This window comes from Microcaecilia unicolor, chromosome 3 (genome assembly GCF_901765095.1).
Source record: "Microcaecilia unicolor chromosome 3, aMicUni1.1, whole genome shotgun sequence".
Classification (NCBI taxonomy): domain Eukaryota; kingdom Metazoa; phylum Chordata; class Amphibia; order Gymnophiona; family Siphonopidae; genus Microcaecilia; species Microcaecilia unicolor.
In genome coordinates, this window is record NC_044033.1 from 180,496,030 (window position 1) to 180,510,789 (window position 14,760).

Below are 14,760 nucleotides of genomic sequence, written 5' to 3' on the forward strand. Positions count from 1 at the left end.
CCCTTACTTTCCAGATGGTAAAGAATAGATTGGTTACCTTGCCTCAGCCAATCATTACTTTAAAAATATCAGTTACATAGGTTTGATATTTCTCAAACTGACCTATGACCTGGGGCCCCTCAAGCTAGACAATATGGCACCAGTCTCTTACATTTTCATTATGATTAATTTCTCATATTCCTAGTCAACTTCATACTAACTGCTAACTGAACTCTGGCATTCATTAAGGGGTCAAGGGCCAGTCTTACTTAATGGCATACAGCTATAGTTTGTTATTACTTTCAGGACCATTCCTACATTTACCTATAATTAATCAAGACTTTTCTTGACCCTTTTCACCTATCAGCTCCATACATTAAACCAGCCAGGACTGCAGAAAACTCAAACCATATGCTGACCTTTTCACTGCAGTCTTACTTAGAAAGTCAGACAGAGAGTTGAACAGACATTCCACACAGAATTATTAATTTACACAGAATACAGCATATTCTAAAGTAAGCATCCTTATAAGACATATTCTAAAATACACAGAAATCAGAATTCAAGAATATCTAGAATTATTTAACCAGCTTTAAACTACTTTTAAACTACAGCATGTCTGGCTCATGCTTTGTTTATAATAGTATACAGATGTGTGGTAAGGTAATATCTTTGAACTAGCATTAGCAATCCATCACTCACAAGGTGTCAAAGAAAGTTTCTGTCTCTGACCTTTCTAACCTTTAGCTTAGCCAAAGCTAGACTTTCTAAGTAATTAAATCCAGCTGCCATTCCTTCACTTGCAGGGTGAAAAAGTTGAATTCAAACATCAAACTTTTAAACCCCAGATTTTTAAACAGAATTAACACTTAATATAATTTCTTATATATGTATAATTATGCCCATGCTGTCTCACACAGACACAGAGTAGCAGGGCAGAGCCCCTCACGGAAGGACTAGCAGTCCACACACAGAGTAGCAGGGCAGAGCCCCCCACGGAAGGACTAGCAGTCCACAGACACAAAGAGAAGCTGGGCCAGAACCCAGAGAAAGGCTAAGCAGTAGTGCAGCAGAACACTAACTAACCTGACCTGGCCTAAAGGCATAACACCATGCAAAGGCCCTGAATGCTAGCACAGCACTTCCTTATGAAGGTCCTCACTGATGATGTCACCTGCGTAGGACATGAGCAGGAAACACATTCACACCAAGGGGAGGCTGGGAACACATAGGAAGTGAACACACAGGAAAGACAAGCAGGAGCCATCTTGGAAGCTGGCACAGAGTAGGTGGCAGCCATCTTAGATGCTGGCTCCCCAGAGAGGCATAACCCACACAGGTGAGGTCTAGTGAAGTAATCAGCACACAGAGCCAGAGACAAAACTAACACAGAGACAGACAGAAGCCAGCACAGAGGCTGACCCCCAGAAACAAGGTAAGGCAGAGGGTGGTCACGGCCACAGATGTGACACCAGGGCAGCACAAACTTCCTGTTTTAGAGGATATGGGACACAACAGGCCTTGAGCCATGCTCATGATCAAAGCCTTGTGCTGGCTGTGTTGAATTTAAAGACACTGACTGCCTCACCGGTGCTGTCCCCCCCCCCCCCCCCCCCCTCAAAAAAGTGCTGTCTAGTCTATCTATGGGTCTGGCTGGCCCTGGTATAATAGATTTGCTGTGTACTTGCGAAATATGTTTTTCCAGTGTATTTTGTTATTTTAGAAAGTGCCTGGCAATAGAGTTTCTGCTATTGTTGAGATGACACCAAAATTTGAATATTCTTTTTTGAATGGTGAGTAGTAAGAGGGGTGTTTCTGTCTTCTTGGAGGTTTAGGACTTCCACTGGGGAATATAGGGCTATCAAAGGATTGCCTCTGGTAAAGCGTGAGAAGTCCAATGTCCCTACTAAGTCCGTTTGTGTATGTTTCAAAGTATTTATTAGTGATGTGCCATGGTTAGCATGCATCCAGTTTGTTAGTGGAGGAGTAGCCAAATGGTAAGAACAGTGGGCTGGAAACTAGGGTTCAAATCCCACTGCCATTCCTTGTGATCTTGGGTAAAACACTTAACTGTCCAGTGTCTTCGGAGACAGGAGAAAACCTACTATACCTGAAAGAAGCTCACTTTGAGCAGCTGTTACAGAACTACTAGTACTACTACCTATCATTTCTATAGCGCTACTAAACGTACGCAGCGCTGTAACCTTGAACATGAAGAGACAGTCCCTGCTCGACAGAGCTTACAATCTAATTAGGACAGACAAACAGGACAAACAAGAGATAAGGGAATATTAAAGTGAGGATGATAAAATAAGGGTTCTGAACAAGTGAATAAGGGTTAGGAGTTAAAAGCAGCATCAAAAAGGTGGGCTTTTAGCTTAGATTTGAAGACTGCCAGAGATGGAATTGACGTACGGAGTTCCCTGGGAGGAATGTAGGGAGACTTGAGAGTGGAGAGGTACTGAGGAGCTGCAGAGTGAATGCACTTATAGGTCAATAAGAGGAGTTTGAACTGTATGCGGAAACGGATAGGAAGCCAGTGAAGTGACTTGAGAAGAGGGCTAATATGAGAATAACGACCCTGGCGGAATATTAGTCGTGCAGCAGAATTTTGAACAGATTGAAGAGGAGAGAGATGGCTAAGTGGGAGACCTGTGAGAAGCAAGTTGCAATAGTCTAAGCGAGAGGTGATAAGAGTGTGGATGAGGGTTCTGGTAATATGCATGTGAGCCAAATCCCCTTCCTCTTAGAAAATGTAATGCATGCTAAATTCATTTAATACGTGTTAACCTATGAATTAATCCATGTTCAGTCAATTAACACACATTGACAAGTTCTAAGCCACCTTAACTATTTATTAAAATATAAGTGTACAACCAGCTGAAAAAATCCAGAAATCAAGAAGACCGACCAAAAAGATAGCAAACCCAAAATGTTTGCCCAGTGAACAGCCCTAGTAGTATTGCTGCTTACATTTGTCTCTGGAGACAGGGTAGTCAATGGATAAAATTTTATTGGTGCCCCTCCCCCTCCCCCTCCCAGTCCCTTTAAATGTTCACTGACTCAAAAGAGTGGTATTATTTTATTTATTTATTTTCAGTATTTATAAACCACCCAGACTTAAGAAGTTTGCAATCTTTACAGGTACCTACACTGTCCCTAATGGGCTCACAATCTAAGTAGTATGTTGAACCTGGGGCAATTGAGGGCTAAGTGGCTTGCCCAGGGTCACAAGGAGCTGCAGAGGGAATTGAACCCAGTCCCCCAGTATCTCAACCCACTGCTGACCATTAAGCAGCAGTGGGAATTGAACATGGTTCCACAGGAGGTATGCAATCTGCTGCACTAACCATTAGGCCACTCCTCCATTCTCCTTTTTCGGTGATGCTTGTGGTGGTCTCCCTTCTTGCCCCTCTCTTGTGACAGCCCTGCCTGGAGACACTAAAACAAGGAGCAGGGCTTTTTTTGAGGGGGCACTTGGGGGTACCGAGTACCGGCACCTTTTCTATTGTGTGCTAAAATTGACCGATGGTCCCCCAAGTTTTAATGAAAGAGCTCAGGCCCTACACAAAAATTCTGCCTTGTTATAGATTCTGTGACTGGATGCAGGGGCCTGGCTATTGTGGGGTGGGTCCCTCAATGATCACCCCACCCCTGAAGGGTGGCCTGGCATTTGAATACCGGCACCTTTTTCGCTAGAAAAAACGCACTGACAAGGAATAGTCCAAATCTGCCATGAGTCTACTGGCTCCCTCCTGCTGGGAGGTCTGAGCCCCCTGTGCTGTCTTGTTCTGAACCCCTTTCCCAGCTAGGGGTTGATGCATTCACCGATCCACCAGTGTGAAGGGGACACATTTCCTAGCAGTTCTGGCTATAGCTAATATTAATTTTTTCAGTGCTTGTTTTTGCTTAGTATACCATGAACATGGCATTGCTCCCAGATGAGGCCCTGACACTGAGGTCACATTTTGTTGAGAAATCCTGGCACAAAATAGATCCAGGCAAGCTATGAAAGGGAGCTGATCCACACATTGCCCTATGGATACTTGCTGGCAGAAATCAACCACAAAAATGCATGAAAGTAACCCAGAAGCAGTACAATAGAGTACAGGAATCCGAGCTGGTGGCTTCCAGCTTTGGAACCCTCAAGGCACATCCCAGATGTTTTACAATTTCAGCTATGGAATGCAGCACTAAGTCTGAGGCAGCTTTCACCTGATCAGGGTCCTAAAGTGCCTTACAGCTTGTTTCAGAAACAGCTGTGCTAGAGCTAGGGCAGATGCAAAAGTGTTAGGTGCCCCCATCTGAATCTTCAGCTTTGTACACTCTTCCCCTTTCACATGCATAAATATGCTTTCCAGTCCACCCAATTCCTGAATCTTCACTCTCTCTACTTGCCCCAGATCCAAATTAATCCCTTGTCTTCCTATCTACCTTTACCCCCCACCCACCACCAATTCCAATCCCCCAGTATCCACCAAACCTGGATCTAGGTATAGGCCACGTGGAGGGGCATAATCAAAAGGGACACCCAAGTTTTGCTGAGGACGTCCTCACAAAGCATCCCGATGGAGGGGCGGGGAAACCCGTATTATCGAAACAAGATGGACGTCCAGCTTTCGTTTCGATAATACGGTCGGGGACGCCCAAATCTTGAAATTTAGGTCGTCCTTAGAGATGGTTGTCCCTAGACTTGGTCGTTTCTGATTTTCAGCGATAATGGAAACCAAGGACGCCCATCTCAGAAACGACCAAATGCAGGCCCTTTGGTCGTGGGAGGAGTCAGCATTTGTAGTGCACTGGTCCTCCTCACATGCCAGGACACCAACCAGGCACCCTAGGGAGCACTGCAGTGGACTTCATAAATTGCTCCCAGGTACATAGCTCCCTTACCTTGTGTGCTGAGCCGCCCAAAACCCACTACCCACAACTGTACACCACTACCATAGCCCTTATGGGTGAAGAGAGGCACCTGCATGTGGGTACAGTGGGTTTTGCAGGGCTCACATTTACCACCACAAGTGTAACAGGTGGGGGGGGGGGGGTCGTGGGCCTGGGTCCGCCTGCCTGAAGTGCACCGCACCCACTAAAACTGCTCCAGTATATTTTCAAAACCCATCCAAATCTGTCCAATTAATACTGGCCAATTAATATTTGGGACAGGAAAAGGTCCAAGCTCAATTGGAAGAGGTTAACCCAATCAAGGGAAGATGGGTTTGGAGCTGTCCTAGCCTTACTCCTAAAACAAGCCTATAAGAGTGCACTGGGTGTGGTTAGAAAGGGAGGTTATGACTGCTCAATTTTCTAACTAGTAGGTGTTAAGAGAAGTACAAATCTAGATAGAAAGATGGAGGGTGTGGCATAATTAAAGCCTGGGAAACCATACAGAAATAGATTCAGTTAAATTGGGTGGTTCCTCCAAAGTATACCAGAGGAATTCCATTCTCACAGCAGAATTCTGCATCATTCCTAAGGAGTTTTAGGACAAAGACATAGGGAAATCTACATATTTATTTGATATTGTTGGTTTTGCGTCTACAGTTTGAGCAATTTGATACAAAACTGGACAGCTGAATAGTCTACTGTATTTCTACTGTTTTCAACTCTAATACTTTGCCATGGAGCAAGAAAATGGAATAATCATTTATAGAGATTCAAATATTTTAGAAAAATACTTTTTAGAGGTAATAGAGGTCCCTGCTATCCAGGCTGAACAAAGTATTGACCAATGTTTGCCTCTCACAGACACTTCCATACACCAGTGCCCGGAATTCATGGTGAGCAGTTCCTATTGCAGAACAAGAGTGCAGGGTAATCAAACATACTGTGTATCTTTGCCACTAATTGGTAAACAGTACTATATCATACTCCACTTAAGGATAAAATGAGATCCATCCCCCAGTTACTGGAGGGGAAGTGGGCAGAAGGATATAGTGGAATTAGAAAAGGTACAGAGAAGGGCGACAAAAATGATAAAGGGGATGGGACGACTTCCCTATGAGGAAAGGCTGAAGCGTCTAGGGCACTTCAGCTTGGAGAAGAGACGGCTGAGGGGAGATATGATAGAGGTCTATAAAATAATGAGTGGAATGGAAAGGGTAGACATGAAGCATCTGTTTACTCTTTCCAAAAATACTAGGTCTAGGGGGAATTCAATGAAGCTACAAAGTAGTAAATTTAAAACGAATCAGAAAAAATTTGTCTTTACTCAAAGTGTAATTAAACTCTGGAATTCGTTGCCAGAGAATGTGGTAAAGGCGGTTAGTTTAGCAGGGTTTAAAAAAGGTTTGGACGACTTCCTAAAGGAAAAGTCCATAGACCATTATTAAAATGGACTTGGGGAAAATCCACTGCTTATTTCTGGGATAAGCAGCATAAAATGTTTTTTTACTTTTTTGGGATCTTGCCAGATATTTGTGACCTGGATTGGCCACTGTTGGAAACAGGATGCTGGGCTTGATGGACCTTTGGTCTGTCCCAGTATGGCAATACTTATGTTTCCCACATGTGATGGGATTGCAGTGTCATACACAAAATTTGGAAAGCATCTTCATATTCAGAGTGAAAATCTGCTGGGCATGGCCCTTATCAGGAAGCTGAAGCCATCTCTATTCAAGCTCCACAATAAGATAGTATGACAGATGCTCATATGATCAAATTGGCTGTGTGGCTTTAACTGGCAGCTAGAATGTTGTATCTAGGAGATAGAAAGCCTCTTACTGGGTAATGATTAGGGAATGGTTGAGTCAAGGGGGAGCTTATGTACCATGACAAACTCACTTGGGCTTTGAGAAGGAGATATGCATTCTTTATCTTAGTACAGTCCCCAGTTACAAATAAATTTACTTCTCATTGACCTGGGTATACATTTATACCAGCAGAGCAGAGACATATGCTTTGAGAAAATATATTTTGCTATTTTTCTAAATCAAGAGTTGTTGATTTAATGGGGGGAAACTGAGGGGTCCTTTTACAAAGGCGCGCTGAAAAATGGCTTGCGGTAGTGTAGTCGCGGGGTTTGGGCGCATGCTGATCCATTTTTTAGCGCACCTGTAAAAAAGGTCTTCTTTTTGCCAAAAATGGACGTGCGGCAAAATGAAAATTGCTGCGCGCCCATTTTGGGTTTGAGACCTTACTGCCAGCCATTGACCTAGCGGTAGAGACTCACGCGATAACCAGGTGGTAATGACCCATGCGCACAAAATGCCACTTGGCTCACATCCGTTACGCGCGCCCGGAAATAAAAATATTTTTCAGACACACGTAGTGGACGTGCGCCAAAAACGAAATCACCACAAGAGCCACGCGGTAGTCGGGCAGTAACTCCATTTTGGCGCACATTGGGTGTGCATAGACGCTTACGTGGCTTAGTAAAATGGCCCTTGAATGGGTAATACAGTTTACTGGATTTGTAAAACTAGATGCTGTAACCCTCCTCCCTCTTACTTAATGACCTATAAGTGCATTCACTCTGCAGCTCCTCAGTACCTCTCCACTCTCATTTCTCCCCACATTCCTCCCCAGGAACTCCGTTCACTGGGTAAATCTCTCTTATCTGCACCCTTCTCCTCCACCGCTAACTCCAGACTCTGTTCCTTTTATCTTGCTGCACCATATGCCTGGAATAGACTTCCTGAGCTGGTATGTCAAGCTCCATCTCTGTCCGTCTTCAAATCTAAGCTAAAAGCCCACCTTTTTCATGCTGCTTTTAACACCTAACCCTTATTCACTTGTTCAGAACCCTTATTTTATCATCCTCACTTTAATATTCCCTTATCTCTTGTTTGTCCTGTTTGTCTGTCCTAATTAGATTGTAAGCTCTGTCGAGCAGGGACTGTCTCTTCATGTTGAAGTGTACAGTGCTGCGTACGTCTAGTAGCGCTTTAGAAATGATAAGCAGTAGTAGTAGTTAATGGATTGTACAACAGATTATTCATTAAGGAACAGATTTCATGTAACATGGTGATGTAATTGTAAATCTGTTCCTTATTGAATAATATGTTCCTTTAAAAAAAAACTAAAGTTTAAAAAATGCTGCATGGCATCCACTGATGTTCTTTGCTCCTTATTCAACAGGGTGAGGGAGAACGCTTCAATGTGGCTCTGGTTACTAGTCCTCCTGGGGTTCTACATTCTGTACCGCTGGTACCAGGACAGACAAGTGCTCGAGAACCTCACAGATAAATATGTGTTTATCACTGGCTGTGACTCGGGCTTTGGAAACCTGCTGGCCCGTCAACTGGATGGACGGGGTCTGCAGGTGCTGGCGGCTTGTCTGACACAGCGAGGGGCGGAGCAGCTGAAGGAAGCCACATCCCAGAGACTGCAAACAATAATTGTAGATGTCACTGACACTGAGAGTGTCTCTGCTGCTGCTAATTGGGTGAAACAGCAAGTGAGAGACCAAGGTGATATCTTTTTTTCTACTATTTGCTGCTGAAAGAGTTACCTATTATCTCATCCCTCCTCATTCAGCTCCCTTGCTGACCATCAGTTCTATGCACAATGGAGAAAAAGCTTCAGCTCAAGATCTGCTCTGTTCTCTAATACAGGGGCGTAACCAGACAGCAGATTTTGGGTGGGCCTAGGCAAGAAGTGGGTGGGCACCAAGTGTTCTCCCCTCCCCACCACCACCAAAAAAATCTCAGCTGCCGGGAAAATGCTTCTTTCCACCTTGGCAGTCCGCAGCAGGCATACGCTGAAAACTGAGCACGTGCAGGTGCCAGTATCATGGAGAGTAGCGTTTTCGTTACCAACAGGGGGAACTCTTCAGCTGGCGGAGCTTGGGATCCCCACCAGCTACCGCTAAATGTGTGATACTGTTGGGTGGGCCTGAGCCCTAAGAGGCCCACCCAGGCCCACCTGTGGCTACACCACTGCTCTAATACTGATGTGTTTTAGTGCAGCTGGGGTGTTCCTGCTAGCATACATGCACTATTGCAAAGTCTAACATGGGAAGCTGTCCTTCTTGTTCTTAACCAGCATGGGAAGAAGAGGAGGCCCATGCAGAAAATTTGCCACGCAATTAACACAGGCGTAATAGAGTTCTACCACGGGATAGCAAGGCAGGAAGGGTTTCAGCGTGGGTGTTAACTCGTGCGGAGACGCTTATTGCAGACCACAATAAAATGCATATTAATTCAGTTATTATCTATCCCATGCCCATTCAAGAAAAAAAATAGATTTCTTATGCAACTTTGCACCAGGTCCAGGACAGCGTAGAACGGTTGTAGAAGGGTTGGTTGAGAGGAATGGGTGTCTAGTAGCAGCCCCTCTTTCATTCCAATTTGACCACTCTGCCCTGAGTCTAACAACCTCCCTCTCTCCCTGACCTGATCGGACTCAGACCCACAACAGGAAAAATGAAATATTTTTCAGGTGGCGTAATGGGACCCCCTGCCCCCAACATCAACACAAATGCCATGGTGGTCTAATGGACCTCCTCCCACCCTCCTACAACCCCTCCCTAATTAAAAAAATCTGTAACGAAACTGGAGGAATGGATATTTGGCAACTAAGATTTCATCCCAAAAAATGCAGGGTCATGCACTTGGGTTGCAAGAATCCAAGAGAATGGTACAATCAGGGCTTTTTTTGAGGGGGTACTTGGAGGTACTAAGTACCGCCCCCTTTTCCATTGTCTGCTAAAATTGACCCATGGTCCCCAAGTTTTAATGAAAGAGCTCAGGCTCTACACAATAATTCTGCCTTGTCATAGATTCTGTGACTGGTTGCAGGGGGTCTGGCTATTGTGGGGTTGGTCCCTCAGTAATCACCCCACCCCTGAAGAGTGGCCCGGCATTTGAGTACTGGCACCTTTTTTGCTAGAAAATATGCACTGGGTACAATATAGGGGGTGAAGTGCTTCAGTGTGTGAAGGAAGAGCAGGACTTGGGGGTGATTGTGTCTGATGAACTTAAAGCTTCCAAACAGGTAGAAAAAGCGATGGTCAAAGCCAGAAGGATGCTTGGGTGCATAAAAAGAGGGATAACCAGCAGGAAAAAGGAGGTGATAGTGCCATTGTAGAAGTCTCTGGTGAGGCCCCAATTAGATAGTATTGTTTTCTTCTGTGGTTTCCTTTGATCAAGGTGGGTAAAGGGAATGCTAAATTATTCAGTCAGGCAATTCTTTTAATACAAAATTTTTTATTAAACCTACAGACAGAAACACAATTTTGTCATCCTGTCAGTTTAAAGAAGAGTTTATCATATTCACAGTTATTGAGATATAGAAGAATATCAGGGGAATTTTCGAAAGAGAAGGGTGCCCATCTTCCGACACAAATCAGGAGATGGGAGTCCTTCTCTCAGGGCCGCCCAAATCGGCATAATCAAAAGCCGATTTTGGGCGCCCTCAACTGCTTTCCATCGCAGGAATGACCAAAGTTCCCAGGGGTGTCTCGGCAGTGTACCGAAGGCGGGATGTGGGCGTGCTTAACAGATGGGCATCCTTGGCCGATAATGGAAAAAAGAAGGGTGTCCCTGATGAGCATTTGGCCAATTTTACTTGGTCCATTTTTTTCACGACCAAGCCTCGAAAAGGTGCCCGAACTGACCAGATGACCACCGGAGGGAATCGGGGATGACCTCTCTTTACTCCCCCAGTGGTCACCAACCCCCTCCCACCCCCCACCCCCCCAAAAAAATTTAAAAACATTTTTTTGCCAGCCTCTATGCCAGCCTCAAATGTCATACCCAGCTCCATCACAGCAGTATGCAGGTCCCTGGAGCAGTTTTTAGTGGGTGCAGTGCACTTCAGTCAGGCGGACCCAGGCCCATCCCCCCCTACCTGTTACACTTGTGGTGGTAAATGTGAGCCCTTCAAAACCCACCCGAAACCCACTGTACCCACATGTAGGTGCCCCCCTTCACCCCTTAGGGCTATGGTAGTGTTGTACAGTTGTGGGTAGTGGGTTTTGGGGGGGCTCAGCACCGAAGGTAAGGGAGCTATGCACCTGGGAGTCTACTGCAGTGCCCCCTAGGGTACCCGGTTGGTGTCCTGGCATGTCAGGGGGACCAGTGCACTACGAATGCTGGCTCCTCCCACGACCAAATGCCTTGGATTTGGTCATTTTCGAGATGGGCGTCCTCGGTTTCCATTATGGCTGAAAACCGGGGACGACCATCACTAAGGTCAACCATCTCAACATTTAGGTCGACCATCTCTAAGGTCGACCTAAATGTTGAGATTTGGGCGTCCCTGACCTTATTATCGAAACGAAAGATGGACGCCCATCTAGTTTCGATAATACGATTTTCCCCGCCCCTTCGCCAGGATGTCCTTATAGATGGGTGCCCTTAGAGATGGGCGTACCCGTTCAAAAATGCCCCTCTATGTTAACTGCACAGATTTTAAGCAACAAGCAAAGGGTTTAATACAACATTTAAAATGAAGAGGATATTGACCAGAGCTTTTAAAAGAGCTAAATGCGATCATCAAGAATTCTTAACATCAGAAACAAGATATTGATTCAGCACTTCAAACTTGTATGTTAAGATTTTCAGCAGGAAGTTCTGAAGTTCCCAATATCATTAAAATAAGATGGGAAATCATGCAGATTCATCCTGTGTTTAAAGTTGTGGGATTGATTACGTGTAGCCTTTTCAAGGAATAAAAAAAGAATATTTTAAGTCCATCATCAGTGCCAGATGACCACAACAGTAGGAAAATTATACACACTCTTCCACCAGGACAAGATCTGTGAGACAACATTACAGATCAAAGAGTTTATTAATTAGGCAGATAGCAAAATCTATAAACGGAAGTGGTTTACAACTTGCAAGCCTGATCATGTAGTTTATGTGATGTCTTTGCAGAAAGTTTTATGTGGGACAGAACTCAGATCCAGTGTAAGGAGAAAAAAGTTGAATGGACCTTTGGTAGCTCATTGCATTGATTTCTCCCATGATCTCTGAGATTTTAAATGTTTCAAAATTGACTCGGAACTACCTAACAGGAGGGGTGGAGTTTGTAAGACGTGAACAAAGATGGATATATCAAGTGAAAACTTTGGAGCCACGAGGTTTAAATAATTGTATTGAATGAAATGCTTTCTTTTAATGTGATTGAGGAACGTTGTACAACAGTGTTGATGCAAATTTGAACATTATGGCGTTTCTGTGTTATTGTGATGTCACAAGAATGGGTGACCATTATTGGTCAGTTAGTCCTACCGTGGACCAGGCATAATTGTGCGTCAGCTTTTGGGGGAGGCATGTTTATAAAGGTACATACAGTAGATGTCTATGCTGTCTACATAAAACAGGTACAATATAAGCATCTATGCGCCTTCACAGCTTAGATATCATGTATAATATTACTGTTCATGAGGGCAGTTTTCAAAATCATGTTGATGCATAAGACAGTTTTATTTACAGAGCTGAGGCTTTTGAAAATTGCACAGCACATGTATGTCTAGATCAGGGTAAGCAACCTCGGTCCTCGAGGGCCGCAATCCAGTCAGGTTTTCAGGATTTCTCTAATATGCATTCACTAACCCTTGAGTGAACTTAATTTATTAACTGTTATTCATGTTAATAACTAGTATCTCCAATAACAGTACATACACCTTTTGTTTTCTTTTATTAATAATTTATTCAAATTCTCCTGAATATATTATCTAATACATATTAGTATTTCATGCCTAGGTGCTATGCCATTCATACTACCATTCATTCTATTCAATCCTCATGTCTAATCCCTTTGCTGCTTATCCCGCTACTCAAAGCCTATTTGTCAACATTAACCTCTAGATTGTTTAATACGTTCTACTCTAATATGTTACTTCGTTAAGTGACTCCCTTTCAAGCCGTCCCTTCTCTACTGTTAGGCTTGTTTATAATTGTGCAGTCTTTATAATTCAAATCAGTTCTAATGATGCTTTGCTTTGCTGTGCTGTGCGGGATCTCCCTTTTGAGCCGTCTCTTCACTTCTATGCAACTTCTTTTGTGCTTCTTTGCTTTTACACTGACTGTTCTACCAGACTCTCAGCTTTTGATTGTATATTAGCAACAAGGGCGTTTCTCTTTCTCGTGATTATTTCAAAGTCACTTTTAAGCTCATTTTCAAAGCACTTAGCCTCCCAAAGTTCCATAGAAACCTATGGAACTTAGCCTCCCAAAGTGCTTTGAAAATATGCCTCTTTGTATCTGTCAGTTGTGACTTTTAAGGACATCAGATACAACGGGACTTTGAAATAATCACGAGAAAGAGAAACACCCTTGTTGCTAACAGTGGCGTAGCCACAGGTGGGCTAATGATGACACCCTTGGCCAAACTACTATCGAACCAAAACCTAAACCCATAAATATACGCTGATGATGTAACGATTTTCATCCCATTCAAACAAGACCTAAGGGAAATCTCCAACGAAATCAAGCAAAGCCTACATATCATGAATTCCTGGGCAGATGCATTTCAGCTGAAACTTAATGCAGAAAAAACCCAATGCCTAGTACTCACCTCGCAATACAATAAGAATAAATTTACCACCATCAACACACCCAAACTAAATCTACCAGTCTCGGACACCCTAAAAATTCTTGGAGTCACCATTGATCGACACTTAACACTTGAGAACCATGTGAAAAACATAACTAAAAAGATGTTTCATTCAATGTGGAAACTAAAAAGAATTTTTTCCAAGGACTGTCTTCCGCAATCTGGTACAATCATTTGTACTCAGTCATCTGGACTATTGTAACTCACTCTACGCTGGCTGCAAAGAGCAAATACTTAAAAAACTCCAAACAGCCCAGAACACGGCAGCCAGACTTATAGTCAGCAAATCAAAATACGATAGCGCGAAACCCCTACGAGAAAAACTACACTGGCTCCCACTCAAAGAACGCATCACGTTCAAACTTTGCACCCTGGTCCATAAAATCATCCATGGTGACGCCCCAGCCTACATGTCAGACCTAATAGAACTACCACCCAGGAACGCAAAAATATCCTCTCTCACATTCCTCAATTTGCATCCTCCCAAGTGTAAAGGTCTGAAATACAAATTAATGCACGCATCTACCTTTTCCTATATGAGCACGCAATTCTGGAACGCGTTGCCACGTGACCTGAAAACGGTTTATGAATCGACCAATTTCCGTAAACTATTGAAAACTTATCTCTTCGACAAGATATATCATAAAGATCAACACGTGTAACTGTACTATCCTTAATACATCCAGAAATGTCGTTTAATGCCTTTTGCTTTAACACTCTCATGTATCTTACCACCATGTAACCCATAACCCTCTGTAAAACCAAATGTATATTCTCTTCTATCTCCAGTACCCATGACAAATTGTAAGCCACATTGAGCCTGCAAAGAGGTGGGATAATGTGGGATACAAATGTAATAAATAAATAAAATAAATAAATTTAGGGTTCAGGCCCACCCAACAGTAGCACATGTTTAGTGGTAGCTGGTAGAGATCCCAAGCTCTATCAGCTGAAGACTTCCCTTTGATGGTAAGCCAAGGTGGAAAGAAGCGTTTTCTTGCCAGCTGAGATATTTTTTTGGTGGTGGTGAAGAACACTTGGTACACACCCACTTCTTGTCTAGGCCCACCCAGTATCTGTTGTCTGGCTACGCCCCTGGCACTTGCTAATATACAATCAAAAGCTGAGCGAGTAAAAGCAAAGGAGCACAAAAGAAGTTGCATAGAAGTGAAGAGACGGCTCGGAAGGGAGATCCCGCACAGCACAGCAAAGCATCATTAGAACTGATTTGAATTATAAAGACTTGGGACTGATGTTAAAGGCTTTTTGCCTAACAGAAGG

At 43.7% G+C, this 14,760-nt stretch overlaps 1 protein-coding gene across 4 annotated transcripts in view; it reads left to right on the top strand.

The window, feature by feature from the left end:
• Positions 1–14,760, top strand: part of LOC115464870 (retinol dehydrogenase 16-like) — a 41,151-nt gene that overhangs the window by 12,783 nt on the left and 13,608 nt on the right. For all 4 annotated transcript variants that reach the window (XM_030195229.1, XM_030195228.1, XM_030195227.1 and 1 more), the window contains exon 2: positions 8,056–8,387. In XM_030195229.1, the coding sequence (XP_030051089.1) occupies positions 8,075–8,387 (313 nt within the window). In that variant the 5' untranslated portion in view covers positions 8,056–8,074. The remainder of the gene's footprint in view (positions 1–8,055; positions 8,388–14,760) is intronic.